The sequence below is a fragment of the Cryptomeria japonica genome, chromosome 11, assembly GCF_030272615.1.
Source record: "Cryptomeria japonica chromosome 11, Sugi_1.0, whole genome shotgun sequence".
Classification (NCBI taxonomy): Eukaryota; Viridiplantae; Streptophyta; class Pinopsida; order Cupressales; family Cupressaceae; genus Cryptomeria; species Cryptomeria japonica.
In genome coordinates, this window is record NC_081415.1 from 363,965,092 (window position 1) to 363,991,021 (window position 25,930).

At 38.2% G+C, this 25,930-nt stretch overlaps 1 protein-coding gene across 1 annotated transcript in view; it reads left to right on the forward strand.

The window, feature by feature from the left end:
* The window catches only part of LOC131049219 (uncharacterized), a 214,579-nt gene that overhangs the window by 19,903 nt on the left and 168,746 nt on the right, over window positions 1-25,930 (forward strand). Inside the window, exons 5-6 of the mRNA XM_057983262.2 lie at window positions 3,840-3,902; window positions 4,528-4,739. Coding sequence (XP_057839245.2) covers window positions 3,840-3,902; window positions 4,528-4,739 — 275 coding nt within the window. The remainder of the gene's footprint in view (window positions 1-3,839; window positions 3,903-4,527; window positions 4,740-25,930) is intronic.

The following is a 25,930-nucleotide window of genomic DNA, read 5'->3' on the forward strand; positions in this document are numbered from 1 at the left end:
TGATGACTATTTTAATGTATTAGCTGGAGAGAGTTGTGATAGAGGGAAGAGGAAGGCCACTTATAGTTGAGAAAAAATACGGTGGTAGGGTAACAGGGTTAATGAATTTGCAAAAAACATGAGCAAGCTAATGATTTAGTGTAATGTTCCTTTTTTGATCTGTTCCAACATTCTTGGAAACCTCAACATTTTTGGAGAGCGCTAGATTTTTTGGAAAGAAATTCTGATAGCAGTGGCAATTTCTTGGAGCCAAGACGTGCACAAAGGTACTTTTTATGTGGAAATTTGATTAACTGGGAGCACTCCAACTTCTTGAAGTCCGTCATCCTTGGATGGTACCAACTTTTTGTGGACTAAATTCTTATGTGCTCAAGGAGTTGGTGGAATTATCAAGACAATTTAATTGGTTTATTTTATTATTTTCCATAATACCTTGGGATGATTTAAAAGGAAAATTGATTAAATAATTAAATATTAAAGTTGTTGAAAAAGTAAATTAAAAGACAACTTATATTTAATTATTTAAAAAGGTGTTTTAAGTGTACAAATTGTCTCTAGGCTCAAGGCGCTGATAAGGATACTTTCTGTTATTTTATGAAGGGGAAAAATGCTTTTTTGAAAATGTTTTTTTCTTTTCAAAAAGCAACAGAAAAGAAAGATGTATTTTTTTTAATAAAAAGCAAAGACCAAAAGGTGCTTAATGAAAAAGAAAAAAACACTTGTTTCTAAAATAGCTCTGAAAACTGAAACAGTATAAAAGGAGGAAAGTTTAAGCTTTCAAAAGAGACATTAGATTCCTTTTGGAGTTATTTCATTTCTCAAGAATGGACACATGTTCATCATTTCCATTTCCTGAAGGACGAAAACCCTTTGGAAATTCAAAAGCTTCGAGAATGAAAACTCTAAGGGTTAACAGTGTGCAACAATGATTGGTTTGGGGATGAAAAACCTCATGCTGTTTTGAGTGGTTCCATGCAGGAATCGCCGTTGTGTTGAAAGTTGCAGATTGAGTTGATATATTATTGTGGTTTGTAGTTTTTATATTTGGATTTGAAAAGATTTTTTGAGTATTCAGTTTGGTGTGTGATTTTAGTGTGTTTTTGTTTTCTGTTTTGCTTCCAATTATGATTTTGGTTTTGGCTTTATGGTGATTATTTTGTCTGTCAGTCACATAAAAAAAATCAGATTTTTATCAACTTTTTGAAAATTGACTAGATTTAGAATTCTTAGCAGTCAATTATAGCCTTTGAAGGAGTAAACTTTATGAGTGCCATAAAATAAGCTGCGTTAAGGTGATATTGATGGATACTACCCATCAATAATTGATTTTTATGAAATGGAACATTTTGTGATGGCTTGCAGACTGCTGTTCCATTGTTGGGCAGCTGTATTGTTTGTTAGTAATGCAAACCAGTTTACTACAACAGTTATATCAGTCCTTAACTGTTTCTAGATTGTGACATACAACTCCTAGAGCCATCCAGTTGTGTTTGCAGTAGTATAATTGTTTGGTTAATCCGGAAGGTATTTGTAATGTCCTACCCCTGTTTGTACCCACAAATTTTTAACATTTCTTCTTCAACACTCAGCTGGTAATTTTGTCAAACAGTTGGCATATGTCTTAAAGTGTGGGAATGTTATTTGCAAGTGTGTGAACAAGTCTCTTTGCCGAATTGTATATTGCCAAGTTTGATGATCATTCACAAGCATATATTCAAAGTGCTATAAAGATAACTGTATAAACTAATTTCTGTTATTAAAATCATAATTTCATCTTGCTTATTATTCATAATCAGAAATACAAAGAGTAATGGCTTCTTTCTTGACCTCTTTATTGCATGCATCCAACCGGTAATAATGTTGCAGTTTCCCAGTATCATAACAGCAGCAGCCATCAGATAAAACAGAAATCTCAATCCTATGAAGAATTCTTTCCCTTGGCACAAAAGCAGAAATCTCTATACCACAAGCAGAATTCTGATAATAAAAATGCTTAGCTGGAAATATAAATTTCATTCATCATTTAACTGTCATATAACAGGTTGCATAAATTAGGGTTCTGACCTCTTAAAAAATTCCAAATATTTCTGATTTATTTGCTGCTTGAAATGCCACGAAATCACCCTTAATCTACGGCTTGGACCAGTCAACCCTGGATTTTTTAATAATTTTATTTGCCACATATGATTCCCCTTTTTTGCTAGACATGATGAGTATTCATCTTCTTAGTCGACTAGTTCTCAACAAGTAAAAAACCTTTGTGGCAGGCCAGATCTGACACATGTCAGATATGTCCCCCTTTGCAGCGATCTTAGTTTGGCATATCCTCCTTATTGAATACTTCTCACTTTTGGCTGAGTCTTAATCTTTTTTTTTTAAAGCATTCTATTGGGCACACGAAAACACTTGGAAGGGAATCTTTAAGTGGATTGCACCAGCATTGCATTGAACTTTGTCCTTATGAATATCTGTCTTCATGTGGATAATAAAAAATAAGGAGTTTGGAAGCCACATCAATGTTCTCCAGACCCGTTGAAGGAGAAACGATGCCAGCCAACTCTCCAATACCAATTTCACCCAATATGATATGCCTTTGATTTCTAAGGGTTTGATTTATCACTCAAATTGACCTCATGACGATATGGCTTCAAACATTTGAACTGAATCCGTATATTTTTAATAATTCACCCAGCTGAAGAAAATTAATTCCCACGGCTATACAGAATAACCCACGTCTAAACTTATGTGATTTATTTATTGAAATAAAGGGCATGGCTTGGATTTAAACATGAGCACAATAGCATACAACCAATTGTTTAATAATCTTCAACTTATGCACACAAGATTACACAATTCAGACTGGCAAACCTGGAATTAGAACCAATGCACCAAGAACGAGGGTTTTTGTCCTCGCTCCAATTTTCAGCACTATGACGATCTCTGAATGGGATCGCTCTGATGAGCACAAGGGTTTCTGTCCTCGGCTCCAAGAACCTTTGGGGTTTCCATCCCGCAGGCAAGAGATTGGCCTCAAGCTCAATTCTCAAATCTCTGCAAAGAAAATAGAATCCTCAATCTTCTCCCCTCTAATGAGACCCCGAACCTTCTTTTATAATTTGCCTTGGGAAACTTCTAGAAAATAATTAATTAAAATCACTTTATAACATATTTAACCTTATGTCTCCCAAAAGTGACTTTTTTTTTTTAAATATTAAATATCTCAACCTTAGTCACTTAAAAAAATAATTAATTTAAGTTGTCATTTAATATGCTTTTGTCCAACAACTTAAAATTAATTATTTTTGCTTGAAAATGGGGACATTACAGTATTCTGTCAGATTCTTTCATTTCCAAGTATTTTCTTTGTAATAGATCCTTGGACGGTAGTATCACCATATCCCAAATTAATTTTTGTTCATTCTCCACCTTGCATGGTGTGAACCAGAATCAGGTGTGTTGATCTGCTATTTTGTTGTTGATGCAACTATATTTTCACTCACTATCAACCAATTTGTCTAGAGTGATTGTACGATTTTTTAAATTGTAAGTTGGTTGGTTTGCCACCAACACTTTTCAGTTTGGTATGACTTTTGCTTATAAATATTGTTTGATGATCTGCAAATATTCTCATTTGATCACTTTTTGATATCAATTTTTTTAATCTTTTTCTTAATGCATTTCCCTTCTTACGCTTTTTGCCTACACTACTTTTCTGTTAACATTGACATTAAAAACATTGCTCGTCAAATATACAAATCAGAGAAAGCACATATAAACAGCGGAATTCTTGATATTATCTGCTTATCATTCTCTTCTTGATACACAATAAATTTTTGCAGGTTAAAGCAGCACAGAAAGAATTTGACAAAGCTACTTCTCGTCGAAAGGATGAACTCAGTGAAGTGAGTCCTATGCCATGAAAGAAATTTTTGACATTTGATTTGTTCTTGTTATTTCTAATAAACTGCGTGCTTATTTGATCTTTTAGTAAAGGGCTTCTATATTAGTAGCCATGATGTTTCCATTGTCCATAAAAGTTCTTTAGAAGTGTTTTCAAAGTAACCATGCAGAGATTTTTTGGCATCAACGTTTTGGATCACCCTACGTGATCACTTTGTGATGATGGATCATGGAGTGTGATCCAGATGCTGATTCAAAAAATCTCTACACAGTTACTTTTAGTAAAACTTCTAAGAGCTTCTATATTGAATCAGGAAAGTACAAATATACCAGTTTTCTGGAAAGTGGTTGATATGTTGATTGTAATAAATGGAATGCCCTTTTTAGTTATTATACCATTCAAAGCATAATACTTTTGGTGATGAGGCCAAGAAATATTAGAAGCAATTTTGAATTTCTAATTATTACATGCCAAAGGCCTGAGTTTTGAGAACGCTTTCATGTATTGCTGTGGAATTTGTTGCAGCATTTGCTTTTATGTTAAGACATACTATGGTTTCACGTTATTTCTTAACTTGCGGAAGCATATCTGTGTTTTTTGTGGAAATATGCTCTATTTGAAAGCAGAAGATCAAGCAGGAAGAACTGAAGCTGCAAAAGATCCATGAGCTAAATGCTTTAGTAAAAGGAAGGGAAGACAAGATTCTTGCCAATGGTGGCAAAGCAGGCATTGATATGCTCCTTGCAGATGGTGTTAGTGACATTCTTGCATCATATTTGGATGCCAAAGAGGGGTCTACCGTCACAGATTTGGCCATTTTTCGTGCTCATGCAGCCAAGTAAGCAATATATGTTATTGATCATAACAGGTGTCTGATTTGTAGCTAATTTATGTTTAATTGGGGAGATTTGTGATTGAAGACACTTAAAAATGCTTGTCTGCTCTCGACTATTTTGTCTGTAATGGAATATAACCTTGTTTGAGGCTTTTTCTTGCCTGTGTTTTGGTAGACTGAAAAGTTCTTAGAAACTGGTGTTTTTAGGTTTCAACCAATGTTTATTGACCAGTCTTAGAAATAAACAAAATATTATATGATTTTTCAAGATGAAATGTGACCTGGAGACCAAAGATGCTGTTTGGGGTTTTTATAAATGTTTTAGTTGGATGTTGGTTAAATTTTTTGCAGGCAAAACGGTTGAGACAGAAAATTCACTTTGGATTGATGTGCCTTCCATACTTGGTGCTCAAGCAACAAAGCTTCCTTTATTTGATTGCATTCAGGTTGCTGAACACCAGCCCTTTGTGTTTGTTATAGATTTAGCTGTGGAGAACACCAAATATTTCGGGGAATTATTGTAAATTTCCACAAATATTCTGTATAACAGTTATGTCTTTCATAAAAGACTAGAAGGTTTTTCATATTCATGTTTGAAATTAACTTTGGTGGCTCAATCTTGGGTATTTCAGATTAGTGCTTTGTTTTTGCTTATATACGAGTATTGTGGGGATGATATAAAGCTGACCTAGAAGAGATGGTGTAGGGCCAACAAGTCATCTTTAGCTTGTCTTCTTTCTTGTGAGACATGAGATGAAGATTAGAATGCACAAAAACTAGATCCTTTGCCTCTCTGATCTCTACCCGTTTCATTTTCAAGTCAGCATTTTTTGTGAATCCTTCCTTCTACTTATCTTAAGAGCATTTTTATCATAAATTGATTTTTTTTCTTGTGAGAAGGCATTGGGAAACACCATTTAATATAATATAATGTTTAGGGTAATGTGTACCCATAGGCATTTATTGTTTATGATGATGATGTAATAACTGACAGTAGCTATGTATAATAAGGTAATTTAACAATGTAAGTTACAATCACCAATATAACTTCCCTGCACATCAATAATTTATATTGGAGTGTGCTGCAAAATTGTTTTCAATATCGATGCATTGTTCTTCTACCATTTGGTATCAAAATAGCAGCTGGAGAAGTCAGAAAACCTGAGGAGAGGGTATTCAAAACAAAATCGATTATTTGAAGAAAAATTTGAAGAATATAGATTGTGAAAGAGGAAACAGGAGAAGAATTTGAATTGTATTGTGAAGGACTTAAATATCAAGGTCAACTATAACAAATTTGAGCCAACAGTTTGACTGTCGAAGGGACTTGTTGCTGCTAGGGCCAACTGTGCCTTAACTAGGGCCAATGGCCAATTGTACTTTAAAGTTGATTAAACCGTTAGGACTTGTTGCTGTATAAAAGGGCCAATTGTGAATGTTGAGGGTTTTGACCGCAGAACAGGTAGTGTGAACAGAAGTGTGAACAACAACAAGAGTAGAGCAGTGTGGGCAAAACAACAAAATCCCCTTTACTATCCCTGCTGTCCCTAAAAATGACCTCAAAAAAATTCATCCCCGAAATGTGTTCTCCTGTTCCAATGTCTCCTCATCCCTGAAACTTGGTGGAACATAGGAAAGATCTCATTGTTTGTAGCCTTCCAATGAAAACTCAGCACTTCAGTTGACAAGACTAACCAAAACTTCCTATAAAAATTTACACGACTTATTAGGAGACTCAATATAACCAAACAAATTATCAGATCAAGGGATAACTTCTTTGCAGGACCACACAGTCCATCCTTAAAAGAAAAACATTTTAAATGGCGTTAGCATATAAACACTCGTGAAAAACATGAAAACATTATCCCACAACATTAGACACAGGACACAGAGAAACAGAGAAACCAACATAGGACAGAACAGACCTACAACAATCTTCTGAAGGGAACACAACCATCTAAAGAAAGCCTTTCTAGAAGACCAAATGAACAACTATCTACTTTTCAAGTTTTTTGAAGAGTCATCAATTCCATTTATCATTTAGAAAACCAAAAATCTCCTAAGAAAGGGCAACTTTGCATAGAGAATCTTGTGAGAAATCTTAAGCAATGATGGACCATAAACCCACTTAACATTCTTGCAGATGTCAATGTTGTATGAGAGAGTGACAAGCAGAGAAGTTCTCTGAGCAGGTTTAAGCATATTATATATTCTCCTAGGTGAATCAGGAATATTAAAATTTATCTTGCAACTCATTGCAAGAAACTACTGCTGCATGCTCAAAAATATTCACAAAATTCTGAACACCTTTAGATAACCACATTTAGCAGAGCATCTTCTAACCAAGGACAGTAGAGTGTTATTAAATGATAGATTCCATCGAACACATATGAAACCCTGACAAATGCTCACTCTTCGAAAATCCACCATGCCCTTTCAAGAGATGTCTAACAGTTCCCAGGCTTTTCAAACGCTCCCCAAAGCTAGAGACTTGCAGGTCTCACTAGAAAGTGTTAAAGAAGCAAGTCAAAGGGATGCAGCCTGTTGATGTGTTTTTTATGACACCTTACAAAACAGAATAAAATACTGAGTATCTTATCCTCTCTTGAACAAAATCTCCTCAAATGCTAACTTCTTGATCAAATGAGATGACTCCAAGGTTCCTATTGTCAGGTCTTGACTTTGTATGTGGATATACTCAATGGTTGATGTGATTTGCTGGAATCACAAGTGTACTTAGGTTTTGCTTGAACTCTATTGGAACATGGATTCTAATTGGATTGAAAAAAAGGCAAAAGGATAAGGGTTGAGAAAGACTATGCTACTCCTAAGATCATTGATGACAATGAATGTTACTTAGATAGACAAACTCTCTCAAACCAAGGTTTGCTTCGCCATGATGACAACAACTACACAAACTTGATGTAATCTTCTAAGGAAATGGAAGATTTTCATACTGCAAATACATCACTCAAATACCAATGCTGGCTTAACTTGAATAAGTATCCTCAATCGAACTTAGCATATCAATGAGGCTCAGGCTAACTTTACATTGTAACTTACAATCAACAAACTACAAAAAGTATGAACCTAGGAATTCATCACAATATCTTTAGAGGCATCCACCATAATCAATGAACTCTAATTAATCTCAAGAAGTAACAAGGAACCATGCAAAATCTAGAAAGACAACACATACATCCACCATAACTTCAATGGAAGTATTGAATTGATTTCAACATAACTTGGCAACAATTACAAGCTTCCTATTATGTAAACACATAATTGGTAAAAAATGATTGTTGTATTAACAATGAGCAAATACGCTCAATAAAAAGATTTACAAAATGTACAAAACAACAAGTTTCTAAAAAGAAACTGCGAATAAGATCAGAAAGATCTTATTAGAAATATTTACATAATATTACATAATTGAGCATTAAATAAATAATAAAGTATTATTCTAATACCCTCCCTTAATGCTCAATTTATTAACTACACCAATAGACCCCCTGAATTTTACAAACTTATCTGGATTAAGGGGCTTGGTGAGAATATCTGCTGGCTGCTCTGCTGTAGGAACATACAGCAATTGGATGGATCCGTCTTCAACCAACTGTCGAATGTAATGACAATGAAGCTCTACATGTTTGGTTTATTCATGGAAGACTGGATTCTTGGCAAGTTTGAGAACTCTCTGATTGTCAGAGAACAAGGGAGTCAGACCTGCTTGAGATATTTGCATATCCGCAAGCATCCGACGAAGCCAAACTGCCTCACAAGCTGCCTTAATTGCTCCCCGATATTCTACTTCTGTCGAGGAGAGAGCCACTGCCTGCTGCTTCTTACTAGTCCAAGTGACTGCACTGGATCCCAAATTGAACACATATCCAGAGGTTGACTTCCTGTCATCAACCGAACCTGCCCAATCTGAATCTGTGAACCCACTGAGTCTAGGATCATGACTCCTAGAGTAAAGACGTCCATAATTAGAGGTGCCTTTCACATAACGCAGCACACGCTTCGCTGCTACCCAATGATCAGCCTTGGGGGCTGTCATGAAGCGTGAAATGTAGCTCATTGCAAAACTGAGATCAGGTCTAGTAGCAGTAAGATAGATGAGACTGCCCTCTAGTTGCCTGAATTGTGGCTCATGTACAGGAGGAGAATCAAACTTGGCTGACAACTTCAAGCCAGTATCCATAGGTGTGGAAGCGGGTTTGCAATCTTGCATTGAAAACCTGTCAAGCAAGTTCCTGGCATAATTAGACCGAGAAATAAAAATGCTACCATCTGTCTGCCAAACTTCAACACCCAAACAATAATGGAGAAGCCCCAAATCTGTCATATCAAAATCCTGGCACAGATCCTGTTTGATTTTCGCAATCAAATGTGCTGAACTACCAGTAATGATTAAGTCATCCACAAAGACAACAAGAAAGAGAATATCATCACCAGAGTGTTTGATATATAGATTACTGTCAGAAGGGCAACGCTGAAAACCATGAGCAACCAAGTACTGATCAATCTTACTGTACCACGCTCAAGGTGCCTGTTTAAGTCCATAGAGTGCTTTAACGAGCCTACATACTTGATGTTCTTTGCCAGCAACCTTGAAACCAGGAGGTTGCGTCATATAGACTTCTTCCTGCAATTCACCGTTGAGGAAGGCACTCTTAACATCCATCTGATGGACTTTCCATCGAAATTGAGCTGCAATAGCGAGAAGAAGACGAGTGGTACTCATCTTGGCAGAAGGAGCAAATGTCTCCTCATAATCAATACCCTCCCGCTATGTGAATCCTCGAGCAACTAATTTGGCCTTGTATTTATCTAAGGTACCATCTGCATGATACTTGACCTTATAGACCCATTTGTTGCTAATGGGTTTCTTCCCTGGAGGAAGATCAGAGAGAACCCAGGTGTTGTTCTTCAGAAGGCTTTGGTATTCTGCATCCATTGCTTGTTCCCACTCTGGAATCCCTTTTGCTTCGGTATAAGTCTAAGGATCATAAATGCTATGAATGTTGGCCGTGAGAGCAAAGTTAACTGTATTTTGCTGCTTGCGCTTATTTCTGGAAGATCTACCCTCAATGAGCTCATCAGGACGAAGATCACTGATGGTCTTAGCCCATCACTTAGGCCAGAGAGTAGATGTGCCAACATCAGATGGAAGAGGAAGAACTGGAATTGGAGGTGGAAGAGGATCTGGAACAGGTGGAAGATTAGCATCATCCAGAGGAAATTCAGGTAGTGCATCATCAAATACAGAATCTGCATCATCCCTCCCATCAGGTGAACCAAATGGAAGACGAACACCTAAATCAGAAGCCTTCAACGGCTGATCCTCAGAATTTTGCTCAGACGAGGAAAGCTGAAATGGTTCTCGATCTTCATCAAAGACAACATCGCGACTGAAGATGAGATGATCAGTGTCTACATCAATCAACCGGTAGGCCTTATGGTTGTCACTGTAACCTGTAAACATGAGCTTCTGACTCTTGGAATCCAACTTAGAGCACTTGGCATTTGGAATCCAAACATATGCAAGAGAGCCAAAAACTTTCAAATGGCTGATCCTGGGTTTGCGACCAGTCCAAGCTTCCTTAGGAGTCTTCCCTTTAACAACATGAGTGGGAGACCTATTAAGGAGATAGACTGCAGTAAACACTGCTTCTGCCCAATACTTCTTAGGAACATTTTTGTGTTCCAACATAGACCTAGCCATTTCTGTAATGGTGTGGTTATGACGTTCTGCTGAGGGGTGTATGGTGTGGTTAACTGACGTTTTATGCCATGTGTATCACAGAAAGTGGAGAAAGTAGTAGAACAAAACTCCCCGCCATTATCAGACCTAAGAGTAATAATAGAACAACTAGACTCTTTTTCTACCAAGGCCTTAAATTTATGAAATACAAGAAACACATGATTTCTGTCTAAGAAAGTACACCCACATCTTACGACTGTAATCATCAACAAAAAGTAAGAAATACTTGCACCCAGTAACAAAAGTAGTATTCATTGGACCACATACATCAGCGTGGACCAACTACAGTACCTTAGAGGCTCGCCATGAGTCACCATCCTTGAACGGTGTCCTGTGCTGTTTCCCAGCCTAACAAGCTTCACAAACTCGTTGATTCTGAGTTTGAATTTCAGGTAGGCCATGTACTAAATCTTCCCGAACAAGCTGAGCAAGATAATGAATGTTCAGGTGACCATATCGTAGATGCCATAGACGAGAGATAGAGGAGGATTTTGTTGTGAAGGCATGCTTAAGAGAATCACTTGTATCCACAAGTCTATAAAGACCTTAATCCTCAATACCAACAACAACTGTAGTGTGTGTCGCACGATCATCAATGGAACACTTATGTGCACTGAAAATGACATCAAGTTGAGGAGAATGCCGCATAATTTGACTCATAGAGAGAAGGTTCAGTTCCATGCCAGGAACATAGTACACATTGAGGAATATGTGATTCCTCCCACCAGATTGTATCTGAACATTGCCCTTGCCGACAACTGTATACTCGTCACCTCCTCCAAAAATAACTGAATCAATATAGGGAGAGAATTCTGTAAACCAATCACGCTTGTGAGTGAAATGCCGAGAAGCACTAGAATCAATATACCAAGCAGAAGATTTCACATGGTCTATAGGTCTTTTAGCCATGAAAGCGTAAAAGGAAGACTCTTTCTGCTTTGTGTGCTCAGCGATATTGGCTTTAGGTTGAGACCCTCCTTGCTTTCGTTGTTCGGAAGCTATCCGATTGCGACAATCCTTAATCAGATGGCCATATTTGTGACAATAATTGCATTGAACCTTCTTCTTTTTCGAGCCTTCTTGTGACTGACTAGAGCCCTTAGAGCCCTTTGACTGAGAGAATTGAGATGGCTGAAATTTGCCTTTATCCTTGTGAAAGGATTTGGCTGCAAAGGCTTGCTTAGAGGAGGATGAAGTGGCACTGCTACCAAACTGTTGTTTCCAGCGATCCTGCTGCAGAAGTTTGGTGCATAACTCTGGAAATTTCAGATCAACATTCGTAGACGTAATGTTGAGTCTCTATGAAGTGCTCGTAGGATTTTGGTAGACTTTTGAGGGTTATGACTACCATATCCTCTTCTTCCATTTTTCGACCAATAGCTTCGAGCTGATCTCGAATGTCCTTAATCTTTGTGAGATGCTTCTGTAAGGACATGCGTTCATCCATCATGATGGAGAACAACTGGTTCTTCAAGAAGAACGCTCGACTTTTGTCGGATGTCTCATGCAACTCCTTTAGATGCTTCCAAATTTTTGAGGCCGATTGACCAAAAAGAATTTGAGGTAGCTGGTCATCTTTGACAGAGAGCTTGAGAAGCATGACAACTTCCCTATTGCGGTCATCAAATTTGTCTTGATCGACTTTGACTGCAGAAGGACGAGATTCTTTTCCCAAGACAAGATCATCTAGGCGGCGATATTCGAAGATTGTCAGCATACACTGCTTCCAGGTGTTATAATTTTTGCCGTTGAATCACTGACTGCCTTCCAACATCAAGTTGGTCAATGACACCATCTTGCACGTTTTCCAATGGATGAAAAACGAAAATCAAAGAAGAGGCGATAGCACAAAATACAAATCCCAATGCAGAAAACAGAGGCAGATACAGGTACAAACTTCAAAAAACAGATGAAGTACGACTGACATGGATTTCGAGAAAAAAATTCGGCTAACCCAGAAAAATCTAACGACAACCCAGATTAGCTTTCAAAAAACACACAAGGAATCTAAAATCAGAATGAAGATCTGACGGCTCAAAAATTGAGGCACGGAAAAACGATGCTCCTAGAAAAATTGGACAACCCAATTGAGAGTTTAAAAAACCCACCACAAATCTGCAATCAAAATAAATTTTCGATTTGAAATGGAGGATACACACCCTAGCCGAAAATGCAGAACCCTAGGCAAAAAATATAGGTTGCAGAAAAAAAATCCCGGAAGTCGCACAAAGGCCAATCCAAAGACGCAGGTCACGGAAAAAAGAGGGCACGAAAAATCGTTCAGGCCGCGAACCAGGTCGCGTGGGGTTTTGTTAGAGCCGTTGCTAGAAGAAAGAAACTGACGCCAAATATTTCCGTCGCCTAAAACACAGTCCTGTCACTAAAAAAGCCGACGAAAATGCTACTGTCGCGCAGGAAAAAAGCCCTTGTCCGAATAGAAAATCGCGACACGAAATCGCGCAGATGGGAGGAGAGGTCGCAGGTCGTGCGTGCAAAAAAGAAAGCCGATCGGGCGATTCAAAAACGTGTGCAATCAGAGGCCGGCACAAGAAAAAATCCCACCAAAACCCCTAACACGAACAGGCCCAGAAAATCCGAAATACAGAAGAGATTTTAACAAAAAAAAAAAAAAAAGCTTTTCAAAAAATTTCTGAAGAAAATCTCTACGAATTTTATTGTTAATGCTCTGATACCATATTATGTAAACATAATTGGTAAAAAATGATTGTTGTATTAACAATGAGCAAATACGCTCAATAAAAAGATTTACAAAATGTACAAAACAAGAAGTTTCTAAAAAGAAACCGCGAATAAGATCAGAAAGATCTTATTAGAAATATTTACATAATATTACATAATTGAGCATTAAATAAATAATAAAGTATTATTCTAATACTTCCTTCTCCTACTCTACTCTCCTTATTGATGGGTGTTTTATGACCACAATAACACTGAATAAAGTGCCAAAGGACACTCTATCCTCTCTTGGACAAAGACCCCTCGTATGCTAAGATTGCAAAGATCATAGAGGTGACTCCAAGGTTCCTACTACGAACATGCGACTTTATGTTGGATATGAGCTTGTTTGGCTTGATGTATGCTGGTAATCCGAGGTGAACTTACATGGGGTGAATCGATCTTCTAAGAAGACTTAAACAAATTCGGGTTCCAAGGAAATATTGCAAATGATTTGGTAGTGAGAAGTGCTTTTGAAATGTTCCAACGAAATATGCTGAAAGTAAAAGAGAGTAAGGGTTGAGAGATTCTATTCTACTCCTAAGGACAATGATGTCAATGGATAGTGTTCCGATGGACGAATTCCGAACAAACCAAGTTTTGCTTTGCCAAGATCAACTACAACTCCACAAGGACTGGTGCAATCTTCCAAGGGTTATGCAAAGGATTTTCATATCATAATGAACACCATCATAATGAACAACAAACATTCAACGATTGAAGTTAAGCATCCATATAAAAAGGGCTAGGCTAACTTTACATTGCAACTTATAATCAATAAGATGCAAAAAGTATGAGCCATGAAAATTCATCAAACACCATCACATTTTCCAAAAAAACCAAAGTACTTCATTTAACAATTTGAAAGCAAATCTAATCTATTTGAGGAAGAGGAAATCATGCAAATTCCCAAAACAATATAAGTAATCACCAAAACTTCAATGAGCTACTTTTTATTGTGGTAGTTTCTAGCAACAATTTCACAAAATTTTCCCTTATTACAAATGAAGGGGGCGAACCCCTTTTATGGGCCTTAAAATGACAATGAACGACCAAGATTGAAAAGGAACCAAGGGTTGAGATTACGCCATGCAAACCCTAATTAGGGTTTGACTAAGAATAACCCTTGTGGCACAAGGTAGTGGGTCTAGTGATTAATGAGAGAACAACATGCCCACTAAGCATTCAATAACTCATCGCTTAAATAGCATATTCACTATCCCTCTCTCTGGTGGCAAATGCAATGAAACGGGTCATGACTATTTTGAGCTCGCCCACAGAGACACTTGGCGTATTCTTGAGTTTGTATTCCATAATGGCCACATCCTTTTCACACTTGTTGAAAATATTTTCCCATCCTGACATTTTGTCTTGAGTTTCGTGCATGATGTTTGAGAATATGGAAATGTTCTCCAAGTCATCTTCTGAGAAAGATTCCATGGAAAAGAATTCCTCCAACCTATTTCTCAAATTATCTATTGCCATCTCCTCATCGGTCAATCTCCTTGTGAACAATGCTTCGATTGTATTGAGTATTCCTTCCTGAATGTGCTTAATTACTTTCCTTAATCGAGTTGACTCTTCATTTGACTTTTCAAAGAATTCCTTCCTAGTGGTCACTGCACAATACCACCAAGGGAAGTCATATGTTTCATTTTCCCTTATGACTTTGCCATCTATCAATGCCTACCTAGGGATTTCAATCAATGCTTCCAGGCGTGGAATGGTCTTATCCTGGTAAATGTGTGTATCTTCCCATGCTTGATCTACATTCTGTATTTTGTCGAGAATAGCTAGGACTCTTCTGTACATCTGAGTCAAATCCTCAATGAACTTACATGTGACATTTTAAACTTTCTTCACCCATTCCTTAGTGCCTTTGGTGATCTTTTTCTTCAAGGCCATCAATTGATTCCTTCAGAAGAGTTGTAGGAGGAACAAATGCTTGATCTCCTTGCCTAATTGGATGCATTAGGCATTGTGCATACCCACACAAAGCTTTGTTCTTGCTTTTCAATCTCTTGTATTTCTCTTCTATCTTCTTCATCTGTTCTTTCAATGCTTAAGTGGAATCATCAAAATCTTCTATTACTTGTGCCCTGGTTGCATGTTCCAGATCAACGTTACATCATATTATTTTGGAGTGATTTCATCCCTGGCTTTGTCAGTCCGTGGCACTATTACATTTAGAATTTGGATCCTGATTCATTCTTGGTGATCTTGGAGAATTTCTTTGCCTTCTTCTCTATTGGCTTATTATTCGGCTCAGAAATTCCTCCAACTCAAGTGTGGGATCAATTTCTTCTATGGGATCCTCTCTCATCCTTTCCCTTAGCCATTCTAGAGCTACTGATCGCTGACCTTGCATTTCTAGCTGTTTTTGCTCCTGCGTTATTTTCTCATGGAATTCTTCATCAAGAATTCCCAAGTCTCCAACTGCTATTGTTTTGAGACATTCCTTGATAGGAAGCTTTGTATCTGGAGGAAGTTCCCGCTCTTCATTCCTTTGCCGAGTAAATTCTCTTGAAGCATTTACACTTTGTGTATCTTGTGCTTTTGGAGTCATTTGGCCCTCTTCCCGTGACTCATTCCTTGTGCTGAATCTAGTTATTCCTCCTATGAAGAGGTCAACTTCTTGCACACTCAAGGAATTGCCAGGTGATGATTGTGCTTCTTCTGATCTCTGTCTTTTTTGTTTTGGTTCTTCTCTCAGGGCATCCTGCCTTTTCTTTGATTGTGAATCGCGGACAACGTTCTTCTCTTTTCCACGCTCTGCTTTTCCTTGTGGATTTGGGCCTTCTTTGGCCTCAATTCCCGATGATTCCTCAGTTGCTTCATCCTATGATTCTAGGTCTTGTTGGTGTACGTTTTATCATCTACCAAACATTAGAATAAGATACCCAAAGGTATTCTATCCTCTCTTGAAAAATCACTGCTGATTCCAAGGTCTATATGTGCGAACACCCGACTTTAGTGGGATAGCTACTTGGGTAGTGTATGCTGAAAATCTCAAGGGGGACTTACGTTTACGAATGTCTTTCAAGCTTCTGGACTTTAGATGGATTTATCAATTTTAGGCTCTCTCTTTTTTTGTTTTTTTGGATTTTCTGGGATTTAGACTTTCAAAAAGGGAAAAAAGGGAAAAAAGGGAAAAAAGGGATAGGGTTTAAGAAAGCTGATCTAAACCTACGGATTTTGGAGATGGTATTAACTAGGTGTTCTCGGGAAACCGCACTTTGCTTCGCCACACTAAGGACAACTACACAAAGCGGGTGCAATCTTCAATGGGTTGTGCTTATGATCGAAGTTTTGGCATACACAGGGGATAGGCTCAGACTAACTTTGCACAGTGAAATGGAAATCATCCATTCACCAAAAGTATGAGCAAAGATACACCGTTAATTAATACTCGTTAAATCCTTCATTCAATTCTAACAACTTTGAAAGCAAATCTAAATTAACTTTTAATTAATGTGTTGAGGAAATTGAAACCATGCCAATCACTCAAATAACAGAGATTACAAAGCCTTAAGAGAAAGTGCACATGCAATGTATTATTTGAAAAATGACCTTCACGCAACAATATATCAAAACCTCACACTCTCCAAATGATAGGAGGTAGCCTTATATAGTTTTTTCAGAAAATAATGAACGACTGAGATCAAACAGTGATCAAGGGCCCATATTGAAAGTTACAAACCCTAATTTGGGCTTCTCAAAACTCTCTCAGTTCAGACAAACAAAAGAGTGACATGTGGCACAACTGCTATTATCACTGATGCGAGTGTCCAATTTCTCTTTTGGCAGATTCAATGTATCTAGACACAATGAGTCGAACCTCTTCTATAGTGACACTTGGCAAGTTACTAATCTGGAAGTCAACGACGTCCACATCATCAGTACATGTGGCAAGGATGTACTCCCACTCAACTGCCTGGGCAAGAAAGTTGTCGTCAATGAGGAGAAATCTCGCAATTCTTGAGAGATCCCCTTTATCAATCATCCCCAAGACTTTGAAAAAGCTCGACTGAATTCTAGCTCTTAGGTTCTCTGCCTGCAGGTGTTTTTCTCGCATGCCTTCCCTTTGCCAAATTTCTAATGCCACATGAAACACTTTACTCAAAATCTCTCCAACACTCCTCTCAATCTCAAAACACTTAGTCTAAGATTTCTTCAGGACCTCAATCCTAGTGACCAAAGCACAATACCAAGTGTTAAAATCATACTTGTCCCCAACCTGGATGACACCTGCATCTATCAAGTCTTGCTTTGACAGATCTCGAATAATCCTCAATTGTGGAAGTATTTCATCTTGGATTTCTTCCATATCCTCCCAATTTGCAGCCAAGTCCTGAATTCTGCTGACTAATGAAGAAGCCGACTCATGTGCTAATACCAAATTTTCCACAAGTATGTCAGCCTGTGCTGAAGCATCTGAGGTCCATTCCTTAACTTTATTGACTGTGCCCTTCATGTCCTCATAATCTTTCATCGACTCCTACGGAAGAGGTTGCGGAGGGGTAACTGGTATCTCATGATCAAGTGGCTTAGTTAGATGGAGAACATATTTTCTCCATTGCTGATTCTCTTCCTCAACCTTAATTCTTTTCTCCTTTTCCTTGGCTAGTCTTGCCTTGAGGGCGTTGCAAGAATCTTCAAAATATTGGATCTCTTGAGATTGAGTAGGCTTACCCAACTCTATTGTAGTGATCTTATAATCTTCTGGAGCAACATTACTCTGGGTCTTTCCTTCCTTCGGTATAGCTATCTGAACCGTTTTGAACCCTCCACTATCCCTCTGAATCAAAGAGAATTTTCTAGCTAGCTTGGGCAGTTTAATCACAACTGGTTCTTTCACCTTTGCCAAAAATGCTGTAGTATTCTCTTCTAAGTGGGTCTTATTAGGAACCTTAGCCCTTATCCTCTTTCTCAACCAATCAGGAATGGTTGATTGCTCCTCAGTATTTTTATCAAATTCACCATCTATTTCCCCAGGGCTAGTAACTATACCATCAAGAAAAACCGTTGGAGGCTCAACTTGTTCCTTGGCTGGATTTTGGACGGCTTCTCCCATTATCTCTTCAACCGAAGGAGAAGGCACTCTTACTTCATTATCCTCCATATCTGTGTCCATCTCCTATTCCTAAATACTATTCTGGTCAGGCACAACAGATGCGGCACCCAAGGTCGAATGACCTTCATTTGATTCACGTCTTTCCCCAACGATTTTCTTTCCCTTGGCCTTTCCAGAATTTCAAGCAGGTTCCTTTCTCTTCCGGGACCCAACACTTTCTGGATTCTGAGAATTGCCGCGAAGAGATACCATGGTGGGAAGACATAGAGTCATCCATTCCCATCAAATCATAAGTCAAGGTAACACCTTTGGACTTTAGCTGCTTTGTCTTCTCGGATGTCCACCACTTAGAGTATTCGACCACTATCTTCATAAGGTCTGCCAAATCCGATTTTCCCCCATTTGCCCAATCAATCAAGGCAAGTGGCTCATTTCTTATTTTCTCAAAACCCGTCTGTTCAAGTTCAGGATTGTCTTCCACTTGATCAGCGACCCTGAATACTTCTGTTGCTCTTACCATACCTAGGGGAATTCTTGACCAAAATCGTCTTCTAATTACGAAACTATCGGCTGTATTAGCCCAATAATCCTCTAAATCAGTTCCGTGTTCAAATACAATTCCTTCTACCCTTCTCATCTTACGAAACAGATCAAAGTTCCTTCTTGCCTTGTATAGGTAGAAGGGGTACCATGCCGACTCCTTTTCAGCAGTGGCAACAACTTATGTTGATGGACACGTTTCCAATCCATTTCCAATAGTGAGAGAAGATGTTCCTGCCTTATTCTGCTTCTCTCTCTGAACCGTCATGAAGCTCTCCAGTTGCCTCATATCTTCTAGCAGCACAACTCGGTTGGTGGGATAAATTGGGAGCTTGTAGGGAGATCGAGAGAATCCTTGAATTTTGATATAGGTGAATTTTGGGTATTGGATATACCAATACCCAAATTTGCTTATGAGGTCTTTTGACTCTTGAGAGAGTCTCTGATGTAGTCCACCTTGCAGTGTTCACGTGATATGCATAAAAAATGCATCATTCACCTTCTTGAAATGTAATTTTTCTTCCATATGCAGTTGGGGGTAACAATTGTAAACATGAAACTGATTCTCCTTGTTTCCCACCTCTCCTCTGCAGGCGAGGCCTCTGTATCTATAAGTTCTAGCAAGGGAATAGAACAAATATGAGCTCATGTAGAATATTTTATCTCCCTCCAAATTTTTCAGTTGGCTGTCCAAGTTGTTGCTTATTATTTGAGCCCAGTCAATCATCTTGACTCCATTCATTATCTCATTAATGAAGTAATACATCCAAGGCTGAAATGGAACGCCTTGGGCATTGCCCATTATTCGGTTCAAAAGGACAATTATGTTTCTGATGTCTTCTTTAAAATATACCCTCACCAAGCTCTTCTTTGATAGCTTAGATGCCCCCTTTCTTGGTTTATCCAGCCATGAATGATTGATGGTGGCCTTGTACTCCTCCATGTGGTCTTGATACATTTGATTGGCCTCATCCTTGGTTACATATACAACATTATGATATTCTGGGATTGTAAATGCCTCCCTTATGGCTACATCATTGATATTAGCCAACACTCTTCCATCTGGTGCTACAACATCTTTACTGTCAAGGTTATAGTGCTTAGCACACTCAACTACCAACTCCGTGCACTGCATAGTAGGGAGAAAGCCAACAACATGTACGATGCCCCTCTTCATCATCTTACGCGCGGTCACAGTAGGCACAAGGTTGTCCAAGCCGAACATCCTTTTCTTAAACTCCCTCAGATTGATATGTCTGAGGTTGGTATCACTGACATTCTTCCACTTCGAGTTTATCCTTGATTCAGGAGGAGCATCCTTGACTACTTGAAACTTCATCGCGACTGAAATCTGCGAAAACACATGAAGCCTAAGTTAGAAATCAGAATTTTTTATTTAAAATTTGAGGTTTAGTATGACCAAGTGGTTGAAGTTGTTTACTTCATTTTTCATTCTTAGTCATTAAAGTGGAGTTTTCATATGTAGGAATTTCAAAAATGATAATAAAACTCCATACTCTAAATTCTGATTTTAATCCAAAAACTAGGTCTGCAATAACACCAATCTCATCCAAACTTGTTTTGAAAGTCGGGAAGTAAGAAAGGTGTGAATATTCAGTCCAACATGATCTTTCTTATTGAAATTTTGGACAAATCTGTTAAAATCACCTTCGACGAACTTAGAAAACTCAGAAAATCTAATAAATCTGCCTTCAAAATCAACTTCACCTTTGATAGAATGAGAAGAAAAATACAAGAAGATAGAAGGAACTTGATGAAAACTCAGAAAACTTGATGAATCTGCCTTCTATCAGTTGGTTTAATTCCAAAAATCTGAGAACGTTCAAGTTTAAATGATAGTTAAATTCAGATCTTCACCAAAAATACGCCCAACCTGCAAAAAGCTTCTGAAAATGTCTTCAAACCTGCTAGATAACTCCTTCAACCCGCTCTCAACACTTAGAAATTCGAACTCTTTTGTGTAAAAATGAAGGAAAGAATGTCTTATTTGTATTGAAGTTGGATTTCACAATTAGAAACATGCAGATCCTCTTCCAATTCATGTTTCCAATTCGATTTCAGCCTTAGACACTCATGGAGAAAGTTTCTAATTTAATTTTGAGTTGTAATGTCATCACCCTCGAGTTTGAATTCTTTTAAATGCAACTTTCTATTTTGAATTCCAGTTTCAAGATCAACTCAATCTGCAAGATTCATCTTTCAAGAAACTTTCTATTTTCATTTCTCAGTTCGCATTCTCCAAGATCTTGCTGACATCACTCTGAATATTCCAATTTTCAAACTTAGTCAGCAATCTTTGACTTTTTTTAACCTTAATCACAAGCAGGGCAAACTTTTGGAGTTAGAGCTTTCCACAATATGCCATGCTAGGGCAGACTTTTCTTGTGTTGGGCACTAGGTTCATCTTTCTTCCTAATACCCCTAAGGCGGACCTTGTTAATTGCATGTATCAAGGTGAGGGCGGACTTTCTTGTTACCATAACCATACTCACATACCTCTAGGCGGACTTTTTTTACCTTATGCCCTTGGTCTTCTGATCTTGTTAAACTTAGGGCGGACTTTTTAAGACTTGATAACGGTAGCATACACCATGAGGGCGGACTTTTGAGTGTTGCTCCCATAAGTTAGAGGGCGGACTTCACTTGCCTTATGCTCTTTGCCTTCAAACCTTCCTCAAGGCGGACTTTGCTTGCCTTGATTCCTTTACTTACTCCTTATCCTTCCTTAGGGCGGACTTTGGGAAACTTAAAACAAACTTAACCTTTCATTGCAAGGCGGATTTTGAGAAGGTCATGATCTTAGGAGGGTGGACTTTTTGCTTCCTCCAAACACTTTCAACTTTGACAAGGCAGACTTTCTTGGGCTCCCTCTCCATCATCTTGTGGCGGACTTTGTGAGACTTATGCACCTTCACCTTGGGCGGACTTTTTCAAACATGCCCCAATGCTTGGGCGAACTTTTTCAAACATGCTCCAATGCTTGGGCGGACTTTTTGCGAGTTTCCATCATGGGCGGACTTTCTGAGGAACCATGGATGGTAGACTTTACTAGTCTCCTTGTACCAACTCCATCAATAGGGCGGACTTTTGTCTCCCATGGCAGACTTTGTGAGTCTATAACACCATTCACCTTGGGCGGACTTTCAAAGTTTACCTTCTTGGGCGGACTTTTGGAAGCTCCTGTCACAACATTAAAGTTTTAAACACCATTAGCCAGACTTAGAAATATTTGGAAAACTTTAAAATTTAATAACTCCTTCAATTTTCACCAGATTAATATGATATTTGAAATCCATACTTAGGTAACCCATCTGAGACGTCCTGACCCCTAAAATATAGGAACTTAGCTTTTTGGGTCAAAACTTGAAAGTTTTCGATCGCGATCTATGCAGGTCAGTGGTGTTGGTGTAAACCCTAGGTCCCCACTCTGAAAAAGCAAAAAAGCAGACATCCCTAAAATATAGGGAAAAACTTTCTAAAAATAGCCATCCCGGGGATCGAGCTAAAAATGCCAAAAACAAAACTTCCTAAAAAATAGGAAAAAGCAAAAAATCAAACTTTCCAAAAATAGAAAGCTGCCCGAATTTGCTCAAATCAATTGCGTTCTTCGTCCTTTAGCGTTTCTGGGCACTTTGACGGTGTCTAGACTCTGTTATCACTTGGCTTGCCAACACTTACTTTCAATCCTTAAGACTCAAACCATTCAAAACTTGATAGAACTGAACAAAACTGAAGCGGAAGGCCACGAGACATTAACAAAAACCCTAGAAAGTAGGAAAGGAGAGGGCCCCCATTTTCAATGGGGTGATGTGTGAAAAAGGTCACAATAGGTCTCCCATCAAATCATAAGTTAGGTGGGCATTCTTTGTTTTGAGTTTGTTGATTTGACACTCCACCCAAAGTCTTGTGAGTTTTGTAATTGGCTTGCTCTGTATGTCAAGATCAACAATCTTTGGCTCAGACCAATTAGGTGTTAAGATTGCTAGCCTTTCTCTTTCTCAATCTTAGGGTGACCATTATTTACATCTTCTTCCACCTAGTTTGGCATTGGGAGGAGTTCACATATCCTTATCATTGTGAGGGTTATCTTGGAAAACATTCTCTTTTTGACCTCATATTCATCCTTGGCATTTGACCAATAATCGTCTAGTTGCATCTTATACCTATGCCTTATGTCAGCCACCATTTTTATTCTATCATATGGATCAAAATATGACCTCTTTGTGTGATACGTGAGGTGGTAGAATTGTAGTTCCTCTACTGACTTTTTCGTTGTTGATAGTGATGGGCACACTTCATCAGAATTTCCTATGATGATTGGGAACTCGATTCTACCTGTCTTCTTCTTTTTTTGGATTTTGTCATAAGTTGTCAACTGCCTTGTCACTTCGAGCAGTACCATCTTATCAGTTGGGTACCTCAGGAGCCTGTAGGGATAGGAAAAGAATCCTTGAAGTTGAATGTAAGTGAACCTTGGGAATTGAGGAATCATGAGCCGCACATTTTTTTATAAATTTCCTTGCTTCTTGTGACAACCTCATGAAAAGTTCTTGCTTTGGCCATAACATAAACTAAATAGGACCGTATGTGAAATTGTCAGGTCTACTTGGATTTTGATAACTACTGGTGTATGCAATCATTGACCAGAACAACCCAATCAAAGTGGAATCTGCCTTTTGTGATGAAAAAAATTCCAGGGCCTGAATGATCTTGTCTCCTCTTGCCCCATTATTGGATTGAACAAAGTTATCATCTAGGCAAAGTGAGATCTCGTCTTTGAACTCATTCCTTACCAATTTCAGCATGCATTTCATCCTTTTTATCTCATTTAATCAATGTTTTCCTAGCTGTTTTGGGCATTTTTGAAGATTTCATTCCATGTTCCTTCACAAATCTCAAGATCAATGTCTTGCAATTCTTCATGTGGCAATAAGTTGAAGGTATTTTCTATGGAATCAGCATCAAATTTTGCAAGGACTTGATTTTATTCTTTGCGTATTTCCCTCTTTCTAGGGTCATAGTTCTTTGTGTAGGTTATCACAAACTCTAGATTTTGAATGGAGATAGTAAAAGAAGAAGCTTCGATGAGCACACAATCACTCAACCTCTTGGCAATCTTGCTACCGCTTTTGATCTTCTCATTCAAATCAACATCTTGTATGTATATGTACGCTATCCTTGACTTCTTGATAGGCGTTTATCTATATGATTTGGAAATGATTTTTCATGACGAAAATCTTAGGCATTGAGATTTATCAAAACTTATTTGAATCAATGAAAGATCACTTTTGTTGTCACAAAACAACACTTCAAACCATAGTTGAACTACTCGCCAAAACAAAAAACTCGCCAAGGCCTGAAAATAAAGCTTAGGAAAAACTCGGCCAATACTCGGCAAAACTTGGCAAAAAACTCGGGAACTTAAAAAATTGCTTAAATTTAATTAGAAATGCTTTTTTTTTTGCAAAATTCAATGAGAAGATGCATCCAAGGAGTCAATAAATGAGAACACAAAAGGAAAAAGCTAAGTCTAGATATATTTAAATGCAAAGTGGGTACAAAATCACATCGTCATGAGGGATGTTGATGGCTAGAAGCAAAATAGTAAATAGTTTTTGTATAACTAAAAGTAAATACATCATTACAATTACATCTTCCTCTTCCCATCCCTGGTAAAAACTAGGGGAGAGGTAGAACTAGAGGGTCTAGTCATAGAAGTCTGCACTGGGCGTGACTGTGCCTCCTCGCTCGGTATGTCTGACTCAGGTTGTGGCTCGTCCTCCATTCTAGATGTAGCTCTGCCTCTAGCTTCTCTTGGCACTAGCAATGACTTTTCATCCTCCTCATCCTCCTCAATGTCATCCAGTGTGAAACCAAATCCACCCCCCTCCTCCTCCATAGCTTGCCTCTCCAAATCATTGACGTCATCCTCTGTAAACAGTGGAGGCTGCTCTTGTGATGTCCAATCACTGTAAGGATCTATATCATCCAAATCAATTGGACCAATTGTTGCTTCCTCTATCTTCCTTATGCACAACCGAAGATTATATTGCACAAAGACAAGGTCATTGAGACGTTTTTAAGCTAACTTGCTCCTCTTCTTCGTGTGCATGGCCTCAAACAAGCTCCAATTGCGCTCACAATTGGATGAACTTACAAGGCTGACATAAGATTCTGAGGGAATTTTTTTGACATTTGGGGTATTGCCACCCCAACTTTGCTACCAAGCATTTGCAAAATAAAATATTGAAAAGTTAGAAAGCAAAGTCAAAAGTGAAAACATATTTAATCAATTTATCAATTACTTTAGATCCCAAAATCCAAATGGCAAATGTTACACCTGGGGTTTGAGTGGTTCTTCCTCTCTCGACCAGCTCTGAAGAGAATAGCTTACCCCTTGCTTCCTCATAATTTTGGAGTTCGGCCATGTTGACGTGTTTTTTATGACAGCGTCAAACACAGAATAAAGTTGCCTAACGGTCACTTGACCCAGTCTTGATCAAAGTGCGATTGTATGCTAAGATTGCAGGAAGTTCAAACAATTGACTTCAAAGTTCCTTCATGCTTTGGACGTGACTTAGTTGGCTGATGTGATATGCTGGTAATCCAAGGGGCCTTACGTACACTTCAAAAGATTTTGACAAATTTGCGGTTTCAAGGATATTACACGAATGACTTAGCTTTGAATGACTTTTTTTTTGGGACTTTTTGAGTTCAAAATATATTGAAAGTAAATGGGAAAGGGTTTAGAAATGCTATTATAATCTAATCTAAATCTAAGAACAAAGATACGGGGATTGCTCAAGTGAAACCAAACCACACTTTGTTTCATCACTAGAAGACAACTACACAAAGGCGGTGCAATCTTCAAAGGTTGTGTAGTAGTTTTTCATAGCACCAATGGACACCATCATAGAACAATATCCACCCGATGATTGAAGTTAAGTCCACACATATAAAAGGCTCAAACTAACCTTACAAAGTTAGTAACAATCAGCTACTAACAAAAGGTATGAGCAAGGGTTTGCACTATAACAATCTCATCAAATCTCGTTC